This window comes from Martes martes, assembly GCF_963455335.1.
Source record: "Martes martes genome assembly, chromosome: 8".
In the NCBI taxonomy this organism is placed as follows: domain Eukaryota; kingdom Metazoa; phylum Chordata; class Mammalia; order Carnivora; family Mustelidae; genus Martes; species Martes martes.
Window position 1 is genome coordinate 120,005,652 of NC_137895.1, and position 21,412 is coordinate 120,027,063.

General features: G+C 40.8%; 1 protein-coding gene across 1 annotated transcript in view; it reads right to left on the reverse strand.

The window, feature by feature from the left end:
* Positions 1 to 21,412, reverse strand: part of CUBN (cubilin) — a gene marked incomplete at its 5' end in the record, with an annotated part of 255,728 nt that overhangs the window by 12,445 nt on the left and 221,871 nt on the right. Inside the window, 3 exons of the mRNA XM_080812400.1 lie at positions 1,813 to 2,018; positions 2,581 to 2,743; positions 11,617 to 11,825. Coding sequence (XP_080668526.1) covers positions 1,813 to 2,018; positions 2,581 to 2,743; positions 11,617 to 11,825 — 578 coding nt within the window. The remainder of the gene's footprint in view (positions 1 to 1,812; positions 2,019 to 2,580; positions 2,744 to 11,616; positions 11,826 to 21,412) is intronic.

Here is a 21,412-nt window from a genome sequence, read left to right on the forward strand (position 1 = left end):
CAGTGGGGTTCCAGGGGGAGGGTGACTCCAGGTCCCTTCCTGCAGTACCTACCCTTGCATCAAAGTCAGTTCTCCTCTGAGGGTCTCTACATCTGGCCAAAGATTCCTCTCACCCTTTCCACCATTCTCACTTTCCCTCTGGTGACTTTCCTTCATTAAAGACTGCTGTCTCAGCTCATCGTCGTCCCCTGTACCTCGCTTCCTTTCTCAACCCTCAGAGGTTTCAGTGTCTTTACAGGGGATCCGCCAACACCCTAATCTGCATTCCTCACTTCCAGGGACTTTCACCTCCGCTCCCTATGGTTGCCTATGCCAGTTCTGCGCCATCTGTCACGCCTCCGTCACACGATCCTCCCATGAACTTCCAACTATATCTTCTCCTCCTACTCTCAGACACCAGGAGCATTCCAGTTTCTCCCAGTTATCAGTCACTTTCCTATCTTTCCTCCCAACCTACCCAGGCTGAAACCCTTTGTTCTTTCCTTTAGTCATTCAGTCAAAGGACATTATTCATTCATGACAAATGCTGGGTCTTCTTTGGGGCCCATCCAGCTGCTGTTACGATCCAGAGCTGTCTTGTGCCCTGTACGTAGCCTTTCCCTACTCGGAGGGGAGTCTGCCCTGATTCCCATCATCTTGGCTTTGGGAAGCAATGGGAAATTGAAATAGCTTTAACCAAAGGGCCTTGTTCTGCTTTGTGGGAAGACCTTGTAGGAATGCTACCAGGGAATCTGAAAACCACTGCCGACCGAATGGTGATCACCTCACACCCTGGCCACAGTGGGAGCGTGGGATATGTCTCAGTGCCTATGTTTCTGGAAATCCAATGAACACAGCGTCTGCTCAGCAGCCAGCTCCTCTCAGCCCTCTCCAACTGCAGTCAGCTGGACTGGATTTTTCTACCACCACCAAGATCCATGTGTAAACTAGGGGAGTCTGGGTTAATCATAAGGAGGACCCCCAAAACTCAGGAAGGGATAGATCAGACCCTCTGCTATTCCCAGCCTATGGGGGGTTGGCTATGACACCATGGGAATGACCTGAGGCAGATCAGTTGCTCCTCAAACTTCTCAAAGACAATGCAGGGATTCCTGGGGGGTTTTCCCAGGGGCCCATCCCCGGTCATGACTCCACACTTTACACAGCCTCCGTGGATAAACTCATGACTTGCGTGATTTCAGCTACTGGCCCATGGAACGATGACACCCAACTCTTTAGGCCTTCTGTTACTATTACGCGTCTACATCCAACTGTCTCCTCAACATCCTAGCCCATGGCCAATTCTCTCTCTCTTCTTTTTTTTTTTTTAAACAAAAAGTTTTTTCTTTTGTTCTCTCTTACATGACCATGAATATGGTCCCATTGGACTGGTGTCAAACAGCCTTATAACTGATCTCCCTGTGTTCCACACTGAGCCCTTCGGTTCATCCTAGCCACAGCTGCACAGGTATTTCTCTGAGCATGGTCCTTGCACCAGCAGCAGAACACTGAAGATGTTCATCAGAAATTTCGATGACTAGGCGCTATGTGGGGAACTCAGTATCAGAGGGCAGGGCCCTGGCGTATGCACTTTTATCTAGACACCCAGATGTTTCTTATGCACAAGGAAGTTTGAGAGCTCCCCACCTACAAGACTAAGTGCAAATTTCTTAATACCTTTAATATATGGCTGTATATGCATGTTTTGGATACGTTAAACTGGAGGTAGGTTTGAGAATTTATTCAATTATGCCCTCATTATTTCAACTGTTTTGCAAATACTGGTGAAAAAGCGTCATGAGATGGGACTGTCCTGTGTCCTATGATTGTTACCTCAGGTGAGTCCTGAAACTCTAGGTAATTCCGGTTGCAGTCCTCGGAGTGCAGCCGCAGGGCCAACACTGTTATCTTGACCTGCTGATGTGGAGGGGCTTCGAGGACCCAAGTACACATGGAAAATGGGATTTCTGGGTTTGATGAATTGGGTGATGAAATCCTCTGCGGGGCCAAAGTTGCATTATACGTTCCACCACAGGGCACTGAGAAAAGAGAACAGCTTATAAGACAAATTTTACTCATGGGTCCACACACACACAATATTTAAAATTTAGCCTTCCCTACCCTTCCAGCCCAAAGAACTGTAGTTACGTCATTCTATAAAGAAGGTAGAGTAATTTTCACTAAGAATCATGACAAATTTAGGGGCATCTGGGTGGCTCAGTCAATTAAGTGTTTGCCTTTGGCACAGGTCATGATTCTGGGGTCCTGGGATCAAGCCCTCATTGGGATCCCTGCTCAGAGGGAAGCCTGCTTCTCCTCTTCCTCTGACCCTCCCCCCAACACCTGCTCACGCCCCCCACCTTAAATACGATCTTTAAAACAAACAAACAAAAAAGAATCATACCTAATTTGTATCACCGATTAACCAGAGTAATTAACACGGTATTCAGAAACTGACATTGAGTTTAGATAGGAATTAACTCTGGATTTAGTAATTAACATTGAGTTTAGTAATTAACATTGCATTTGTAGAAGCATAGCATTATTTTTAGTGCATAAGTACAGGTTTCATAAAACATAAAAATGTCTCCATTTACTCACTGTCCATGATGGTATACGTAGCATTAAATCCTTCCCTTTCTAAAGTCGCGTCACTGACAAACTGAAGCGTCAGGAAGTTACCAGAAGAGATAAAGGGAGCAGGTACAGTGGAACCGCAAAATGTTCCAGCCAAGTTGGCATTTTCACTATCCCCGTCGTACAACTGAAAAGAAACATAGTTCATCCGCTTTCCATTACTCACAGAGAAGTTGCATATTTTACACTGAAATGGACATGGAGTCACACCAGGTCATGATGAAGAAACTTACACTGATGTTGTTAGAGCGAGTTTTAACCTAGGAACAGCTGCTATTGAATTGATGCTATTTAATGATTTTCAGTAAAAACCTGGTATGATGCCTACAAATCCTTTCTCACTAGGAAAAGTCCTATCTGACTTAAAACTACTGTGTCATTAGAGTCAGCAGAAGCATCACTGCCCCCGCCCTGTGTGGCCCTCACCGCCACATAGCTGCAAGCTCCTGAGATCTCGTGCCTGGGTTCTCACTGCTGACCCCCTGGTGCCATTCTTGTCCCTTTTTAGCTTCTCCTCAAGAGGTGAGTCACAGGATACAGTTAAGATGTAACTCAGACCAGGTCACTGCTTAGAACCTTCCTAGCTGCTCGCCAGCCACTCAATAGGAAAGCTAAAGCCATTACAGTGGCCATCAAGGCCTGAGAGCCCCTGCTCTCCACGCCACCCCTGACTGTCCCCATCTGATACCTAACTGTTTCCACATCATTCTCTCTGCTCCTTGAGTACACCAGGCTTGCTGCTGCTTTACGGCTGCTGCATTTGTGGTTCCCTCTGCTAGAACATTCCTCTTCTATACAACTATATTGTTCACTCTTCGTTGCTGCAGGACTTTACTCAAACATCACTGGCTCACTAAAGCCGCCCTGACTGCCCTCCTTAAAGTGTGAACTCGCTCCCAAATCCCTTTCTCCCTTCCTGCTTTGTTCTTTCTTTAGAGCATGGCTTTATCTCCACATAGTACATATATTACTTATATTATTGTCTTTTCTCTAAAGACGACACTAGTTCCATGGAAACACAGGTTGCTGTCCGATCTGTGCCCTGTGGTGTCCCCAGTTTTTAGAAAGCACACAAAAGGCACTCAGGACATGTCTAATAAGTGAAAAGTGCTTTGTTCCCTCTCTCCCACCACCCATCTGTCCTGGGCCTATTCTCCTCCTGTATTAGCTGCTCCTACCATGGGGAACAATTCCTCTCTCCCCAGCTCTGGAAAGGGCCACTCCCTCTTGTCATGTGGTCTCAGCTCAAATGTCACCTCCTCAGAGGACTGAACCCTATGGTACGTGGCTGGAACTCCAACATCTATTTTCTTATTATAATCAAAACACATCTTATTTGTTGCTTATTTACTTTTTCTCGTCTCTCTCCCAATAAAAATGTGATTCTCCTGGGTGGGAAGACTGATTATTCACTATGGCGTCACCAGCATCCAGAAAAACTCCCAGCCATAGGAACCTTCAACAGACACCTGTCAAAACAGTGGACACCTAAATTTCTTTCAAGCCTATGACCCAAAATTCAGTTTCTCCAGCTGAGTCAGCTTCACGGTATTTCTAAAACAAGTATATGTGTGTAGATCCAAACACTGAATTTATAACAGCACTATGGTGTGTTATAAACTCCAAAATACTCACGATCACTGACATTATTCTAAAATGCTAGGAATGCATAGAATCATTTAAAAATTAGCAGAAAAGGGGCGCCTGGGTGGCTCAGTGGCTTAAGGCCTCTGCCTTCGGCTCAGGTCATGGTCTCAGGGTCCTGGGATCGAGCCCCACATCGGGCTCTCTGCTTGGCAGGGAGACTGCTTCCCTTCCTCTCTCTCTGCCTGTCTCTCTGCCTCCTTGTGATCTCTGTGTGTAAAAAATAAATAAATAAAATTTTAAAAAAAAAAAATAAATAAAAAAATAAAAATAAAAATTAGCAGAAAAGTCAATTGACCACTAGGTGGCACTGTCTTCCCTGCTTACACGGGATTTTAGTAAATTTAGAGCCAGAAGAGACTGGGGGGTTAGATAATCTTATCCCCTCATTTTATAGAAGAGGAGATGTGCCAAATTTTAGGTAATGTCCGTTTTCTGGTAAACACGTTAAAACACTGCGATAATGGCTGCCACCTGTATCATCAGATTTATACTCGCAAGCATTTTTATTTTTATTTATTTATATTTATTTTTATTCTCTTCCTCTGTGCTAGGTTCTATGTGTACAAGGATGTATAAGGCACTTTCCATACATTCAAGACATTCATTTACACTAACTGGTAAGAGAGATCCATACATTGAAAAAAATATATATATGTGTGTGTGTGTGTGTATATACACATATATATATTTTTTCAGTGTATGAATCTCTCTTATCAGTTAGTGTCAATGAATGTCTTGAATGTATATATATATATACACACACACACACATATATATACATATATATATATATAATATGTCAATTCTAAAGGTGAATACTACAGTGAAGGATTTAAATGTAGTAAGAGAACCCAGATGATGGAGTCAGGAAAGATCTCAGGCATTTGAAGAGGCATTTAAATTAGGTAGAGACCTCCCATACCTAAAGAGGAAGAAGTGCATCCCAACCTACAGAATGTGGTGTGGACGGCCTCAGAAGAGTACAAGAGGCAGGGGCACCTGGGTGGCTCAGTGGGTTAAAGCCTCTGCCTTCGGCTCAGGTCATGATCCCAGGGTTCTGGGATTGAGCCCCACATCGGGCTCTCTGCTCAGCGGGGAGCCTGCTTCCTCCTCTCTCTCTGCCTGCCTCTCTGCCTACTTGCGATCTCTATCTGTCAAATAAATAAATAAAATCTTTAAAAAAAAAAAAAGTACAAGAGGCATGTAAGAGACCACAACTCACTTGGGCTCCCTGACATTTGGGTGAGAGGATGCAGGACTGAGCCAGCACCCCGGGACACAGCCTTGGAGTTCCTTACGTCTCGAGAGAAAGATTTTGAGTCTTCTGGGACCTGATTTGGGTTCTGAATAGAAAACTGGTATATGTGGGGCACCTGGGTGGCTCAGTGGGTTAAAACCTCTGCCTTTGGCTCGGGTCATGATCCCAGGGTTTGGGATCAAGCCCCGCATCGGGCTCTCTGCTCAGCATAGAGCCTGCTTCCTCTTCTCTCTGCCCGCCTCTCTGCCTACTTGTGATCTCTGTCTGTCAAATGAATAAAATCTTAAAAAACAACAAAAACAACAACAACAACCTGGTAAATGTGACGGACAGAAATTGCATAGTGCCTGGCCTCCAGCTGTTGTGTGCATCAGTTCATTCACCGCTATAGGACGATTTCTTGTAATTGAGCTGAACTGGACAGCCGGTGGCCCCTGGACCACTGACACCGGTTTCCAGACTCCTGTGCAGCCAGAGCCAGTATTCCTCCACCTGCGCTCCCAGCCCCTGTAGACCTCCACGAAGGAGGGTAGCTCCAGGGTGTGTGTGGCAGGAGGCACACTGTGCAGTGAAAGTGGGGAATCATGTGGACTAGGATATAAACGGTGCCCTGAGGACCATGCCCTTAAGACCTGCACAATCTCATGCGGCTAGACATTGCATTCTGGGGGGACCCACCACCCGGCATAACTCCATCAGGCTTGGAGCCTGGATTATGTTCTAAGGTGGGTTGATAAGTGCTAAGAAGGATTTTATGTTTTCTCAGCTGTAAAAACTCAGATAGTGGAGCATTTAAGAATCTACTTTAAGATCCTGAAGGAATTGCTCACAGAGATAGCCTCTGACGACAACTACTACCAGATCCTGGTCTTTATCTGGCTGTTAATTTGAACTGGAGGAGAAAGTGGGGAAGGCCATGTTGGGATTTTACTTTCTCTGAACTTTTCATGCAAAAGGGCATTAAGACAATAAGGGCAACTTTGGACTTTAATTCATTTCAAATTTAACTTAATCATTTTGGATATTAATTTTCTTAGGACTTTATCTTTTAATATTTCCTTGGGAATGTGACAACAGCAGGATTTTTATATTCTTATCTGGAGCATCCCTACGCTGCATTTTAGAGTATCACCATGAATTTTTTTATTTTACTGAGGAGTCTTGGTTAGGATTTGCCAGGACATGCCTGGGTGTAATTTGGGATGGGAAAGAGAACAGAGAGTGGTTTTTCAGATTTGGGGTTGAACTCTGACCCATTTCAGAATCTTATGGGGAAAAATGTCCTGTTGGTCCTGGTGGTCTCAGGAAGGGCCACAAGAAGCAGTGACTAGAATCAGCTCTGTAAATACAGGAGGTTTTATATTATTTTATTTTTATTTTTATTTATTTATCTTACCTTGAGGTTCTTTTCCAGTGCCTAGAGCAGTGTCTGGAATATAGTAGGTATTCAAATAGACATTTACTGAATGAATGAATGAAGAAATGAATGAATGGTAGGGACTAGCTCAGGGAACCCAACACCTTGGTAGAATGCAGATCTCCTAACACTGACTGCCCACAGACTGAATGGTTAAGCCCAGTGGGTGAAGACAGAAGTCCTCAATGGGAGTAGGGTTGCAAGCATGTTGTGATTTCCGGGTCATCACAATAATTTGGGGCTATGACTGACATTTAGTGTGTAGAAGCCACACTGCAGGTGGCTTCAGAGGACAGTTCTGCAAACTGAAGATTTACTCTGTCCCTTGTAACTTTTCAACGTCAGCCCTGACATTTGTGTAATAAAACTGTTCATTGTCATGGAATCCCAGAACACAAATCCATTCTCTACAGAATGCAAAAACATTTCGCATAGTTTTAATAGGCACCAAATTTCCAAGAATGCAAGTACTGTGTCTGTGGAAGGAAGACTGGACTTTGATTTGTTTATGACAATTTTTTTTTTTTTTAGTTTTTCCACTATTTTGGAAATTCCTATGGTCGACGCTGAGGATACTGGCATTTAAGTTGCAACTACAGCCTGTTGCTATTAGTTTAAATGGATACTTTTGCATTTGCTGTGATCCCACCTAGAAGAATCAGACTACTTTATCATGTGGCATAATACAGCTGAAGCAGAGCATTTATGTATTTAGGTCTGCACTATTTTACATACTCTCCTCTTAGTCCTCCTTCTCACTGCATTTAGTACATTATATTACGCTTTTGAAGCTATGTATATGGGTAGGTTATAGCACAGATGACCTTCACTTCAGAGAGTCAAGGAAGCACCATGAAATACTGGCTACTCAAGCGGGCATGGATTAGATTGGGAAGACACCGGAAAGTGTTAGGAAGGAGCCATTTCCTTTGCACTAGCTCCATACTTCCCAGCACAGGTACGTCAGTTAAGGTCACAGCCCCGAGCCCTTTCTGCCACTCCTCTCACTGCTCACCATAAGAGAAATGACTTCCCTGCTGGCAGATTGGTGGGTCACACACTACAGAGCTGTAAGTCCATCCTGCCCTCTTTCTCTCTGGCGGCCCCCCAACAACAAGTGTGCTTCTCTGACGTTCCTCCAAAATCCAGCTCAGCCATCCCAGGGAGACGACCTCTCCTGAATCCCCAAATGACTCAATTATACCTACTCTACTTTTGTTCATTGTTTATATTTATTGCTTTTGTCTTGTTGGGCGATAATTTATATGCTTACATGACAACCTCCTCCACTTTCCTGACAGCAACTTGGGGAATCCTATCTTTAACCTTTCTGTATCTCTGCCGTGGGGTGCCTGGCACATCGCTGTGCCACGTGACCCTTTATGGAATGGACGTGATGTTAATTTCAACAGAAATGCTTGGTGAAACACACATTCGCGATGTACTGCAGTTACCATAGTTATTTTTCAAATCAACCCTTCCAAAAATAAGAGATATAATTATGAATGGATGATGGACTTGCCATGTTTTCATCTGTATATCGACCTACAGAACTGAATTAAATTAGCTTTCCTAAAAAGCGATTTGATTATAGTATCTAAGAAACATTCTACAAGGAATCAAACGTCCCATTTATCGCAGAGAATCGCTTTAATACGTCTGTCTCCAAGCTTCACATGCCAAGGGCTGTACTTTGATCTGCCAGTTTGGTAAAAGCTGGAAAAGTTGCCAGTATAGGGAAACTGCTTTCCCAAGAAGGAAAACAAGAATAGATCGGAACAGAATTTCTTTAGAAAAGGGGTGGGGGGGGGGAGACATTTTATATTTAAGCTAGATGATAACTCCTTGTTTTTGATATTGCTATTTTTGTCCCAAATGACTTAAAGAAATTCAGAAAATTGCTAGTTGCTTTAATAACAGTATCAAATCACACTCAGAAAAGGATGAGAATATCAATCAACCTCCTTCCCAGCAGGACCACACCCAAAACATCCTGCATAAATTTACTTTTACTGTCATTTATGTGTAAATCAATTATTTTGGTGTTTTAAGAAAAAGTGATTCCACAGCCAGCCTGCCTGTCTGGCATTACACCAGGGTCAGGGGTGGGGAAATGGATTTACCTTTTTTTTTTTTTTTTAAAGATTTTATTTATTTACTTGAGAGAGAGAGAGAATGAGAGAGAGAGCATGAAAGGGGAGTGGGACAGGGAGAGGCAGGCTCCTCGCTGAGTATGGAGCCCAATGCTGGACTGGATCCCAGGACTCCAGAGTCATGACCTGAGTCGAAGGCAGTCGCTTAACCAGCTGAGGCACCGAGGTGCCCCTGAATTTGTTTTTAAATGCATTTCAAGCCCAGGGCCAAACAGTCTAGCATGAATGATCTTTGTCTGCAAAATAACCTTGCAAAGTAGGTCTGATTGTGATTTTTGTTCATTTGTTTCTTAATAGATGAAGTGAGAAAGAATTGGGGCAGGGAGGGAATCTGCCTGGTGACAACACTGGGTTAGAGTCCACACTACCTTCCTCTAGGGCTTATGACCCCACGCCCACCCCACCGCTGTAAGACCAAGGCAGCTCTCGAAGCATCTGGAATACCAGCTCTGCTGCTGCTCTGGCCATTTGGAGTCATTTTAGAAAAGAATTCAACCTAAACCGAAATCCCTTGTTATCTCCAGTCTTTCGGGAACTCCTGATCTGGCTTCTGTGCCCATACTTTAGTTAAAAATGGTTGTCATCCAATCTGACAAGTTTTTCCTTCTTCTTTCCCTTTCTTGGCCTCTAATTTATAATTTGGTAATACTGACCACCCATCTTTGGTGAGCGACTCTCCCCTCTTGACCTTCATGACTCTCCACTATTCATGGCTTTTATCTTTTTTTCCCCCTTGACTTGTCTGTTTCTTGTCCTGCCTCTTTTGTCCTCTCTGACTGCCTCGCTGCGTACTTTTCCGGACGTGGAGCAGAAGCCTGGCTTTCCAGCTCCATGCTGCCTTCCTGAAAGAAAGCAGTGATTGTTCTGACTGCAGAAGTGTTCCTTTGCTGTCTCCTGTCTGTTTGTGCTGCTCTCTTCTCGCTGGAGCCCAGAGCCGTCCTCGGCCCACCTGTCTGCCCCGCTGTCCCCCAAACCGAACCCTGACCGTACAAAGCATGGTCTCCTCCTAACAGTACTGACATTCTCCTGCTCTCCTGGGCTTGGAGCTTATGACAGTATGGAATTAAGTGTTCGACACATATTCTACGAGTTTTCTTTCCCTTTTAATAAAAACAATAATTTCCTTAAAATATAAGACAATTTTCAAACTTAAAAGTTCATCTTAAACTAGGCTTGATAGCTGTACCCTCCTTATCTAAAAGTAACCTCTTCCTGGGGTCCTCCCTCCAGACTCTCTGCTCACCACCCACCTGAAATGCTGATTCCATACCAGTCTTCCTTAAACACTGCCCTCATCATATCGCTCATTGGAAAACCTCCAATTCCTCCTTATTTTCAACTGCACAAAATTTGAATTGCATTAATTTGATTCCATTTTCTCTCTTTCTCTCCTCTCCTTCTCTCTTTCTCTCCTTCCTTCCTTCCTTCCTTCCTTCCTAGTTTGACTTTTCAAGATTCTTTGGGATCTGGGTATTTCTCCAGCAATAAGATTAGGCAATCGCTTTTCTTGCTACTTTTTGGAATACGCTGCTCCAGTAACATCAGTCCCTTCACCCTTTTAAGAACCTTCATATGCCAACTTCTGTACCTCCCTTCTTTTGATGTGCACCTTGCCTGGAATGCCTCCTCTCCCGACTTGAATAACCTCCCCCTCACTCTCCGAAGCCTTTCTTCTTCATGCCAGATCATCATGAACGTTTTTCCCTTTTAAATTTGGATGTTGCTTGAGCCTCTCTCTGTGCATTACTTGGCACTTCAATATTGACTGCCCTGAACAGTGTATTGTTGACTTGCATGCATCGCCCACTACTTTTACAATCAAATTTAAGCTCCTCATGGGCACAAATCTTGCCATGCTGGTTGTTGCCCCCCACAAAGTGGAGTGGTAGACACCGGCTGATACTACTTAGAAGGTTTAATCTGAACTCAGGGGTGCCTGGCTGACTCAGGTGGAGGAGCACACAACTCTTCATCTCAGGGTCAAGGGCTCAAGACCCACATTGGGTAGAGAGATTACTTAAACAAAAGAAAAAGAAGGGGGGTTTTGAATTCATAGGTCCTTATAGGTACAATAATTTAATGTTAATGAATCGCTAAAACTTGAACAGAAAAGTTTCCTGACTTCCTTTTAATGGGACTTCAGAACTAAGTTATTTTCTACATCTATAGGTAATATGGAAAGTAAATATATAAACTTCATTTTAGGATTCGCCGAAGGTCTTTCAAGTATCTCTTTCCATACAACCCATCTTTCCATAGATCCTCTCTTGCCAAAGCATGGATGAACAGGAAATCTTAAAGCTAGTGTTAGTAGCTACAAGACATTTCTGAGCCATCCGTATTAGAGATTAATTTGATATGAAGACAGAGCACCTGTAATAATAAATGTTATATCCGTGTAGAATATGTTATTTTAAAAATTAGTGGAACTCAAGATTTTCATGACTCCCTGAATGGTATAAACTGACACATACCACACTAAAGTCTTGGGTAGAAGACTCGGTTAAGAAATAGAATAGCCTTACCTTTACATAATCATATACGCATCTTTGCAAAATACTTTGCGCCTCCAGAGCAAAGGTATTGAAGGTAAGTTTAATTAGTTTGTTTACAGGTGCGGTGATGATCCAGATGCAGTTTAAATTCTTGTCGTATCTTCCATTGGAGTCAGAATCAGGAGAGGCGAGGGTATTATTTGAACCCGTCAGATAACCACCACATCCTTGCCGAGGCCCTGCATTAAAACAAAGACACGTCACTGTGCAAACCAAAGAGAACAGATCTTAAATTTTATATGGAGAGTTAAAGAAAAATCACATAGTTTCTATTCTGCAGACACTTGCATGAATGTTATCAGAGGGTGCACTGGGCTTCAGGGGGCTTATGTGAGCGTTGCTCAAGCTCGCATTAGCTTTTTTGTTACTTATTTCCTTTCTGCTCCTGTGAGTTCCCCTAGAATTCTAGTCACCTAGAAAAGTGGGGAGCCATATTTAGTTTTATATGCATTTTTAGAACTGTTGATGGGATTTATTGAAGCTTTTTCTATACTTGAAAAATCCAGTTTTTTAGAAAATAAGGTGTTTTCCATAACAAAACCTGCAGAAACCATAAAAATATTTTATTTCTATGTTCTGCTTTTATGAACACTATCAGATTGAAAACTAAATTTATGAAGAATTTACCCAACATTCCAAAATAACTGGCTCTCAATAAACCTTTTATGTAAATTACCTGTTAGAAAGAGGCTGGGGACCATTTAACACTACATACATTTAAAACTACAGTCCAGTTTATATTAAAACATACTCTATATTTGATTTTTTTTCCCAAAAAGGCAAACTGAAAAAGAGCTTTATGGGCAAAAATAAAATTAAAAAAAAAATTCTACTTTGAAATAAAAATATTGAGATTCATAATAAAAATAGAAAAGAGAGATAAAAAAAATCCTCTCAAGAAGACAGAATGGTCAACTATGAAAAAATATGGAACAAAATTCTCAGAATATAGGACATAGTTTTGTTCATTTCACAGTCCAAGGCAATACTTCAGAAATGATGTGTAAAGAGCACAAAAGGAAGACGAACTTACTGATGGTTTCTGAAACCATGAGCATGAACTAAATTCAAAATAACCCTAGTAGGAAGAGGGATTAAGTAGGTGCTCAAAGTAGTGTTCATAAAGCTTACATTCTGCACAAATATAGATTATTAGTTCCAAAATTAAATCTCACTGACATCGGCCTTTCATTTGTCTCCTGTTTATTTGTTAACGGTGAAAAGATTGCTTGCAACATTAGGGGGCGCTAAGATTTTGGCCTTGGAGCTTGGCAGGAAATGGAAACAATAGCAGTCCTCCTCACAAGCAAAGTATGAAATTTATGGCAAGTTTTTCAGGATAGGCACATTACTTAGTAGGTCAAACTGCCCTGTCCATAGCTTCAGAGTCAGATAAAACGATAGATTATTTGCACAATCAGACGTTTCCTGGAGTTCAAAAGCTTCCAAAGGCCCAGTCCTTGATAAATCCGTAGATAGTATATAGCACAAAATTATTCTAAACCAAAGCAATGCCCACTGCTGAACCACATACTGCTAATGACTCTGCTCACATGAAATAAGCCTGCAGCCAAAAGAAAGAACTGGAGTTTGCATCGCTTTTATACCCAGTGTGGACTGACTGTTACTTAAGAAAACCACTTAACCTGATTGACATGCAGAGCTGGGAAGAATAATGACTCAGGGTATTAATGAGTTGACACATGTATCTATTTATTAAATATTTGTTTTTTTCCTTCAAAAAAATTTTTTTAGGATTTATTTATTTATTTGAGAGAGAGAGAGAGAGAGCCCATGGGGGGGCGGGGCAAGCAGCAGAGGGAGAGAGAGAATCACAAGCAGAATCCCCACTGAGTGCAGAGCCTGACGAGGTGCTCGGTCTCACAACCCTGAGATCATGACCTGAGCTGAAACCAAGAGTCAGACATTTAAATGACTGAGCCATCCAGGCACCCCACTAAAATACTGTTTCAATAGTGAAAGAAACACATTTAGTATTGAGGTGGGAAAAGATAAACGGTAGTCCAACAGCAGTGATAAGACACACATAAATAATGATAATACAATTCAGAAAAACAAAACAAAACAAAACACAAAAACAGGTACCGTAAAAGAGGCAGGGAAGTCTTGTGAGTTTTGCAAGAAGGGACAGACTACTTCAGGCTCTGATGATGTAGAATGTCCAAGGAAGAGGTGACATCTGATTTGGGTCTTGAAGGATAAACAGGACAAGACTATGTAAAACTGGGATTGATATTGGCAATTCCAGGCAGATGGAACCTCATAGTCAAAGATACAGTGGACAAGAATTTACATTATATGCAGAGGAAAGCATAATTCTCTTTGTGAGTACTCTAGAATCTGCTGAGGACAAGATTGGGAAACAGGATGGGCTGTTCTGCAGAGGGCCTCAACTGTGGGATGATAGAACTTGACCTTGAGACTTGATTCTGTGGATAATGGGGATCTACCTGAAAGGTTTTTGATTAGAAGAGTGGTAGGGTCAGAATGTCCTTTCTAAACAATTATGATGTAAATATATTTCTGGTAGTAGCATTACATGGAAGGGAGTAGGACTGGAGGAGATGAGACCAGGAGAGAAGACACGGCTACAGTCTGGGCTGGAGGCAGCAAGGGCACGCAGTAAAGAGTTGGAGGTTTGTATACCAGAAATTGGTATTGCTGGGCTTTACTCCATGACTGCATCAGCTTTAAAAATTAAATGTTATTTTTAAAAGTTTAGACTATATTATCACCCCTTGTTTATTAACTGTTACTAATAATAAGGGCAAGATGATGACTGTATCTGGGTACAGTGGCACCATTAAACACACTACTACCGCACTGATGTCATAAGGCAGACACACCCTCCCTCCAGGGAGCCCAAAAGCAAGAACACAAAAGTCATTGGTGTGTGCTGCCACAGACTGACGGGTAGCTTGGATGATTCTTAATTCTTTAGCCCCTCTCTTTGCAGTACATTAGAATGGACACAGCATGCTTTTCTGTCCACTTGATGTTAGGCTTGGCCAAGGGACTGGGGCTAGGCCTCAGAATATTAATGGTCTTGAAGTAGGAATAGGTCTTAAAGGGGCTTTGTGTTTTTTGGTTCGTGCTCCCATGCTCCATCCACCAAGAGCTCATGTCTGAGGCGGCTGCTGATGGAAGAGACAGTGGATTCACATAGTGCAGACTTAGACCCAGCCAGAACTGTGAAACCAAGTGCAATCAACCCATGGCCCGGAACAGGCAGACAAACCAGTCTGCCAACCCATCAGTGATAAAAATAAATGCTAGAGGGAAAAGCCACTGAATTTTGGCTGGTTTGCTGCACAACATTACTGTGGCCATAGCCGATCAATACCCAAATAGCTTGTTTGAGTTGTTAAACTATAATAGAGCACGTTGCTTAATTCATAGACTATATACACAGAACTTAAAAAAAAGGAGAATTAACATTACCATCAGACAATCCTGGCCAAAATATTCAAATATTTGAGGTGAGCATAACATTATGTGAATGAATTATATAATTCATATTATATTTGAATACTATTATAGGAGTAATAGGCTATATGAGGGCATAGTCAAATAATCGATGTAAGTGTAACATTATATGAGTAAAATCCTTTCAGTGTTTGTTTGGTGCAGTAAATGGTTATAAATGCTCTAATTTCCCCCATTTGCTTCTCCTCCCCCTATAGCAAATATAACCATAAATGTATGTCTTTGGGGAAATATAGAGATAAATATTCACAAAAGAAGGATCTTTACCAAAAAGTGCTTTGCCACATTACTAGTTCTACATTTCTATATTTCAACAATAAGAGGACATATCAGAAAGAACTCTGTGATCATGAAATAGTTTCATACATAAGACACTAATATTCGTTTACTATACTGATATTTTTAAATTTCCCCCATAACCTTTCTCACCAGTATCAGCCCTTAACCTTGACGTGCTTAGCGTCATAAATCCATCACCTTCCTTGTCATTACACACATTCTTCCATCCAGCAAACTCCCATCCATCAGCACCTCCTTCGTCAGTCATGCTCAGTCATGACATTCCCCGTGGCCAAGAACAAATGTCATTCTAACCATCTTCCCTAAAATTGGAAATAGCTCCTACAAAAGAGCTACTTCTTTAGAGAAAGAAAACGTTTGGCTAAAGAAATACTGGAAATAAAAGCCCGTAGTAAGGAGTGAAATGTGGATCGAGATCTACTGAATTAAAAATCAGTAACTAAATCCTAACTTCTTTCCCTCCGACAACTCAGCTTCAGAGTGAGGCACAAGCCAAGATAAATCTGACAAAGAAAAATAGTTCTTTTACCCAAGAGAAAACATCTTGAAGCCTTTAGTGGAGACAGGTGCATTTCTAAATAGTTATCGTGAGAATGGACATTTTTGTGGCTGACACTTTATTGAAGTCTTCTGGATAGGATCTCTGTCTGCCTCTGGACAGTCACTCCTTGGACACATGGTGAATGGCAAGCCATCCTTACAGATAAAGACTGGCCTGACTTTGGGCACTTTCCTGATTCTCAGTGAGCCAGCTGGAGCTTGAGACTGTAGTTGAAGGAAGCTGACCAAAGCACAGGAAAGAGAACATAAACACATTTAAAGGTGGTGCTTTAGGGAAATGGGGGTGTGCCAGGACAGCTTCCCGTCAACCACACAGGACACACAGTTAAAGCTCCATAATCTTTTCTTTGAATAGATCTTGCTGTGATTTTCAAAGCTGCATTATTCAATTGCCCTACGGCAGAGAATTCATTTTTAAAAATTCACCTAGGTTCCAGACAAACATGCTTTGTCTTTTTATCTAAAAGCAAATTGGATTTATTTTTCAACTCTCTAACCTCAAACATGTATAACCTTTTAGGTATTATATACATATGTTATGCTAGAAAAACAACATAATGGGTTTTGTAACATGAATTGCGTGTTTTGTTCTTGCTTCTTTGTTTTTAGTAACATCACTCAATTTGACTCATTTAAAAAATCCTAATTTGAGAGCCAGCCTAATTTAACTTAGATTGTGTACTTAGTCTAGTAATATTTGGGAAGCCTGAAACTTAAATACTACAAAAAAAGGTAATTCCAGCGACCAATCAGTAGCTACAGTCACTAGAAAAAGAGCAATATAGTGTATAACAAATTTAGGAGAAGTTTATCATTATCTTTTTACTAATTTTGCATTATTCAAGTATTACTTTATGTATGTATCATCAGTCCCAAGGCATTTCATTTGAAACTTTGAAATTTTAAAAATGATCTGCTAGGGAAAATAATGTGATCATATCAATTGATGCAGCAAAAGATTTAACAAGATCCAATGTGCATTCATGATAAAAATTCTCAGCAGGGGCGCCTGGGTGGCTCAGTGGGTTAAAGCCTCTGCCTTTGGCTCAGGTCATGATCCCAGGGTCCTGGGATCGAGCCCCGCATCGGGCTCTCTGCTTGGCAGGGAGCCTGCTTCCCCCTCTCTCTCTCTCTGCCTGCCTCTCTGCCTACTTGTGATCTCTGTCTGTCAAATAAATAAATAAAAAGATATCCCAAGCCAAGAACTTTAAAAAAAAAAAAAATTCTCAGCAAACTAGGAATAGAAAGGAATTTTCTCAACTTGATGCAGAGCATCTATGAAAACCTACAGCTAACATGATAATGGTGAAAAACTAAATGTTTTCATCTTAAGATCAGGAACAAGGCAAGGATATTTTTTTCTCACCACTCCTACACAACACAGTATTGGAATTCTTGCCACTTAAGAGGTGAGAAAAAACATATATATAGACTGGGGAGAAAGAAATAAAGTTGCCATTATTTTCAGATGTAGAAAATCCCAAGGAATCTACATAAAAATTCCTAAAACTAGTAAATAAGTTCAGCAGAACTCAAAATATAAGGACAGTACACAAAAATCAGGCATATTTCTATATACTAAAAATGTACATGTGGAAACCGAAATTAAAAATACAACTGCTACCCCTGAAATCAATATTACACTGTATTTTAACTAACTAGAATTTAAATAAAAAGTTAAAAAAAGTAAAAGTAAAAATGCAATTGCTCTAAAGAAAATGAAATCCTTAGGTATGCACTTTGTGAAACATATACAGGATCTGTGTGCTGAAAAATCACAAAATGATGAAAGAAGTCAGAGAAGACCTAACTAAATGGGGAGACATACATATTCATGGACTGGAAGACCTGACATAGTAAAGATGTCAATTATTCCTAAATCGATGCATAAGTTTAATGCAATTCTTATCAAAGCCCCAGCAAGATCTTTCTGTTTATATTTAAAAAAAAAAATACTTCCTTTAAATTGTATATGGAAAAATATAGGCCCTAGAATATTTAAAACAATCTTGACAAAGAAGAATGAAGTTGGAGAAATCATTCCACCTGATATTACGGCTTCCTATACAGCTAATCAAGACAGTATGATATTGGTGGAGAGTTGGACACATAGATCAATGGAATAGAAGAGAAAACACAGATATAGGGGCACCTGGGTGGCTCAGTTGCTTAAGTGTCTGCCTTCAGCTCGGGTCATGATCTTGGTGTCCTGGGATCCAGACCTGCCACCTTCAGGTTCCCTGCTCAAAGGGGAATCTGCTTCTAGATTCTCCCTCTGCCCCGTTCCCCCTACTCATGCTCATGCTCTCGCTAGCTCTCAAATGAATAAATTAAAAAATCTTTAAAAAACTCCACAAAAATAGACCCACACAAATAGGCTCAACTGATTTTATTTACAAAGCTGCAAACATAATTCAGTGGAGAAAGGATAGTCTTTTCAACAAATATTGCTAGAGCAATTGGACATTGAGAGGCAAAAAAAAAAAAAAAAGACAACAAACAACTAACTTCAATCTAAACATCAGACCTTAAACAAAAATTAGCTCTAACGGGATGATAGACATAAATGAAAAATGTAAACAATAAAACTTTCAGAAGAAACCATAGCAGAAAATCTTTAGGACCTCAGGATAGGTAAAGTGTTCTTAGCCCTGATACCAAAAGCATGATATATAAGAAGAAAAATTGATAAACTGGATTTTATAAAAGTTAAACATTTTACTCTAAGAAAGGTCTTGTTCAGAGGATGAAAAGGTAAGTTATGAACTGGGAGAAAACATTCGCAAACCACATACCCTAGAAAGACTACTATTGAGAATATTTATAGAATGATCAAATTCCAACAGTAGAAAAACAAATAGTCCAATTAGAAAATGGACAAAAGATATGCATAGATATTTCACCAAAAAAGACATAGACTTGACCAAAAAAAAAAACACATGAAAATCATTCACCATTAGGGAAATGTCAATTGAAACCACAGTGAGATATTAATATACACCTATAAAATGGTGAAAATTAACCCACACATACATACACAGAGAGAAAGCACACTGTAGAGTACAGTACTCTACAATGGGATGATGGGGGATAGGGAATGCCCCAAAAGTACGGCCAGAGAAAGTGCTCTACAACGACTTTCTAGCCAAAATGTTTGAAATCAGATGAAAGGGGCACCTTGTTGGCTCAGTGGGTTAAGCCTCTGCCTTCGGCTTAGGTCATGATCTCAGGGTCCTGGCCCCCAGCCCTGCATTGGGCTCTCTGCTCAGCAGGGAGCCTGCTTCCCCGTCCCCCTCTGCCTGCTTCTCTGCCTACTTGTGATCTCTTTCTGTCAAATAAATAAATAAATAAAATCTTAACAACAACAATAAAAAAGAAATCAGATGAAAATATAGGAATTGCATCTTAAATTGCTGAAAGAAAGTAAATACCACACTAGAATTCTATATTCAGAAAAAATATCTCACAAAATTTAAGATAAACTAACAGCATTTTTAGGAAAACAAAAACCAAAAAAAAAAAAAAAAGCTTTTGCCACAAATTAAAAAAAAAATCACTAAAAAGGATTCTTCAAAAAGAAAGAAATTGGTCCCATAAGGAGGCAGGGAAATTCAGGAAGGGGACAAAAACAAACAAACAAACCAAAAACAGCAATGTTGATACACATAAGTACTACTTGCATAAAGCAATAAAAATGTTTTATGTTTAAAATATATGTAGAGTTAAAACAATTGATATTAAATAGCAAAAAGACAGGAAGGAGATAAATGGATTTAAAATGTTCTAAGGTCCTTACACTTATTATGAAGTGGTGAAAGGAATAATTTTAAATTAGACTCTAATGAGTCAAGGATGAATGTTGTAATCTCTAAGGTAATCACTTAAAGAAGAGGAACAGAATGTATAAGCAATGACTTAAAAAGGAGAGTGACAGAAACCAATTTTAAAAAGCCCAAGAAAGGATAAAGGAACGTAAGAGCAGGCAGGACCAAGAGAAAACAAAATACAATGGGTCCATTTAAGTCCAATAATGTTGGTGATTTCATTAGTTGAAAAAATATGAAATTCTCAAATGAAAGACAAAGTAAAACAGAACCTAAATGAAATCTTCAGGATAGGAAAAGTTTGAAAGTGGCAAGATTGAAAACTATACCAAGCAAACACGAACAAAACAAAGTTAGGGAAGTGTTACTAACTTAGAAAAAAGTAGACTTTAAGACAAGCATTTAAAAAAATTGCATAATGATACTAGTCAGTTCACCAGGCATATATAATAATTTTAAACGTGTATGTGCCACACTGCATTGCCTCTAGGTAAAAACAAGCAAAACTCTATCCCAGATCCTTCTACTAAGCTTCTAATTCTTATATCTGATGAACTATGGGACTTGAGCTGGATGTCTTAAATGCACCAAAATCTCCATACCCAAACCCAAAATTATTATTTTCTCCTACAAAACCTGATCGTTTCCTGGTAATTTTGTATTTGGATGGCTGTATCACCAGAAAGCATCACTATCCTGTTCAAAGACCTCTGTGTCCCATTGATTCTACATCTTTCTGTGTCTTTTATTTTTACACTTCTCTCATCATCTCCTGCCAAAACAACTCTAGTACTTTCCTAATTTTTCCCTGCATAACATGCCATCCCTTCTTCAAAACACCACCCATACAGGCGCTAGAATGTGCTCTTTAAAACAAACCTATTAGATCATTAGCTCTCCGGCTCAAAACCATCCATGGTTCCCCTCTGCCTGTGATACAGGGCCCTCTGCACATAGCTTCTGTCTATTTCTGCTGTCACAGCTCCCATTGTTTTCCACCTCGTGCCCCAGAGCATTACCACATGACCGGAGGGTCAGTCTGTAGCCTCTGAAACAGCGTACACCTGCAACTTTGCACGTGCTTTTCCTTCTCTATGGAACGCTTTCCCAAGGAATGCCTTCTCCTCCTTCCAAGTTGCTACAATCTACGGCTGAAATGTATGCCGTGCTTAACGAGTGCCAGGGAATGTTTTAGTTTAATCTCACCACAACCCTGTCAGGTACTCACTATTAGTGTGCCCATTTCACAGAGGAGATCATCAAGATTTAGAGGGGAAAAGAGTCCAGGGTCAGACTTGTTGGGATGGACAAGAACTGGGTGTTTTCCTAGGAAGTCTTGCTCCGGAGCTTACTCTCTCTCTCTCTCTCTCTCTCTCTCTCTCTTTTTTTAAGGCTCCATTTATTTATTTGGCAGAGGAAGAGAGGGAGAGCACAAGCAAAGGGAGAAGCAGGCAGAGGGGGAAGCAGTACCACAGGTCCCTGGCTTTTCTGCCTCCACTGTCCTTTGCACATACTTCTGTCAAAAAGCATTTATCACACCAAATTTACAATTACTTACTAACTCATCTACTTGA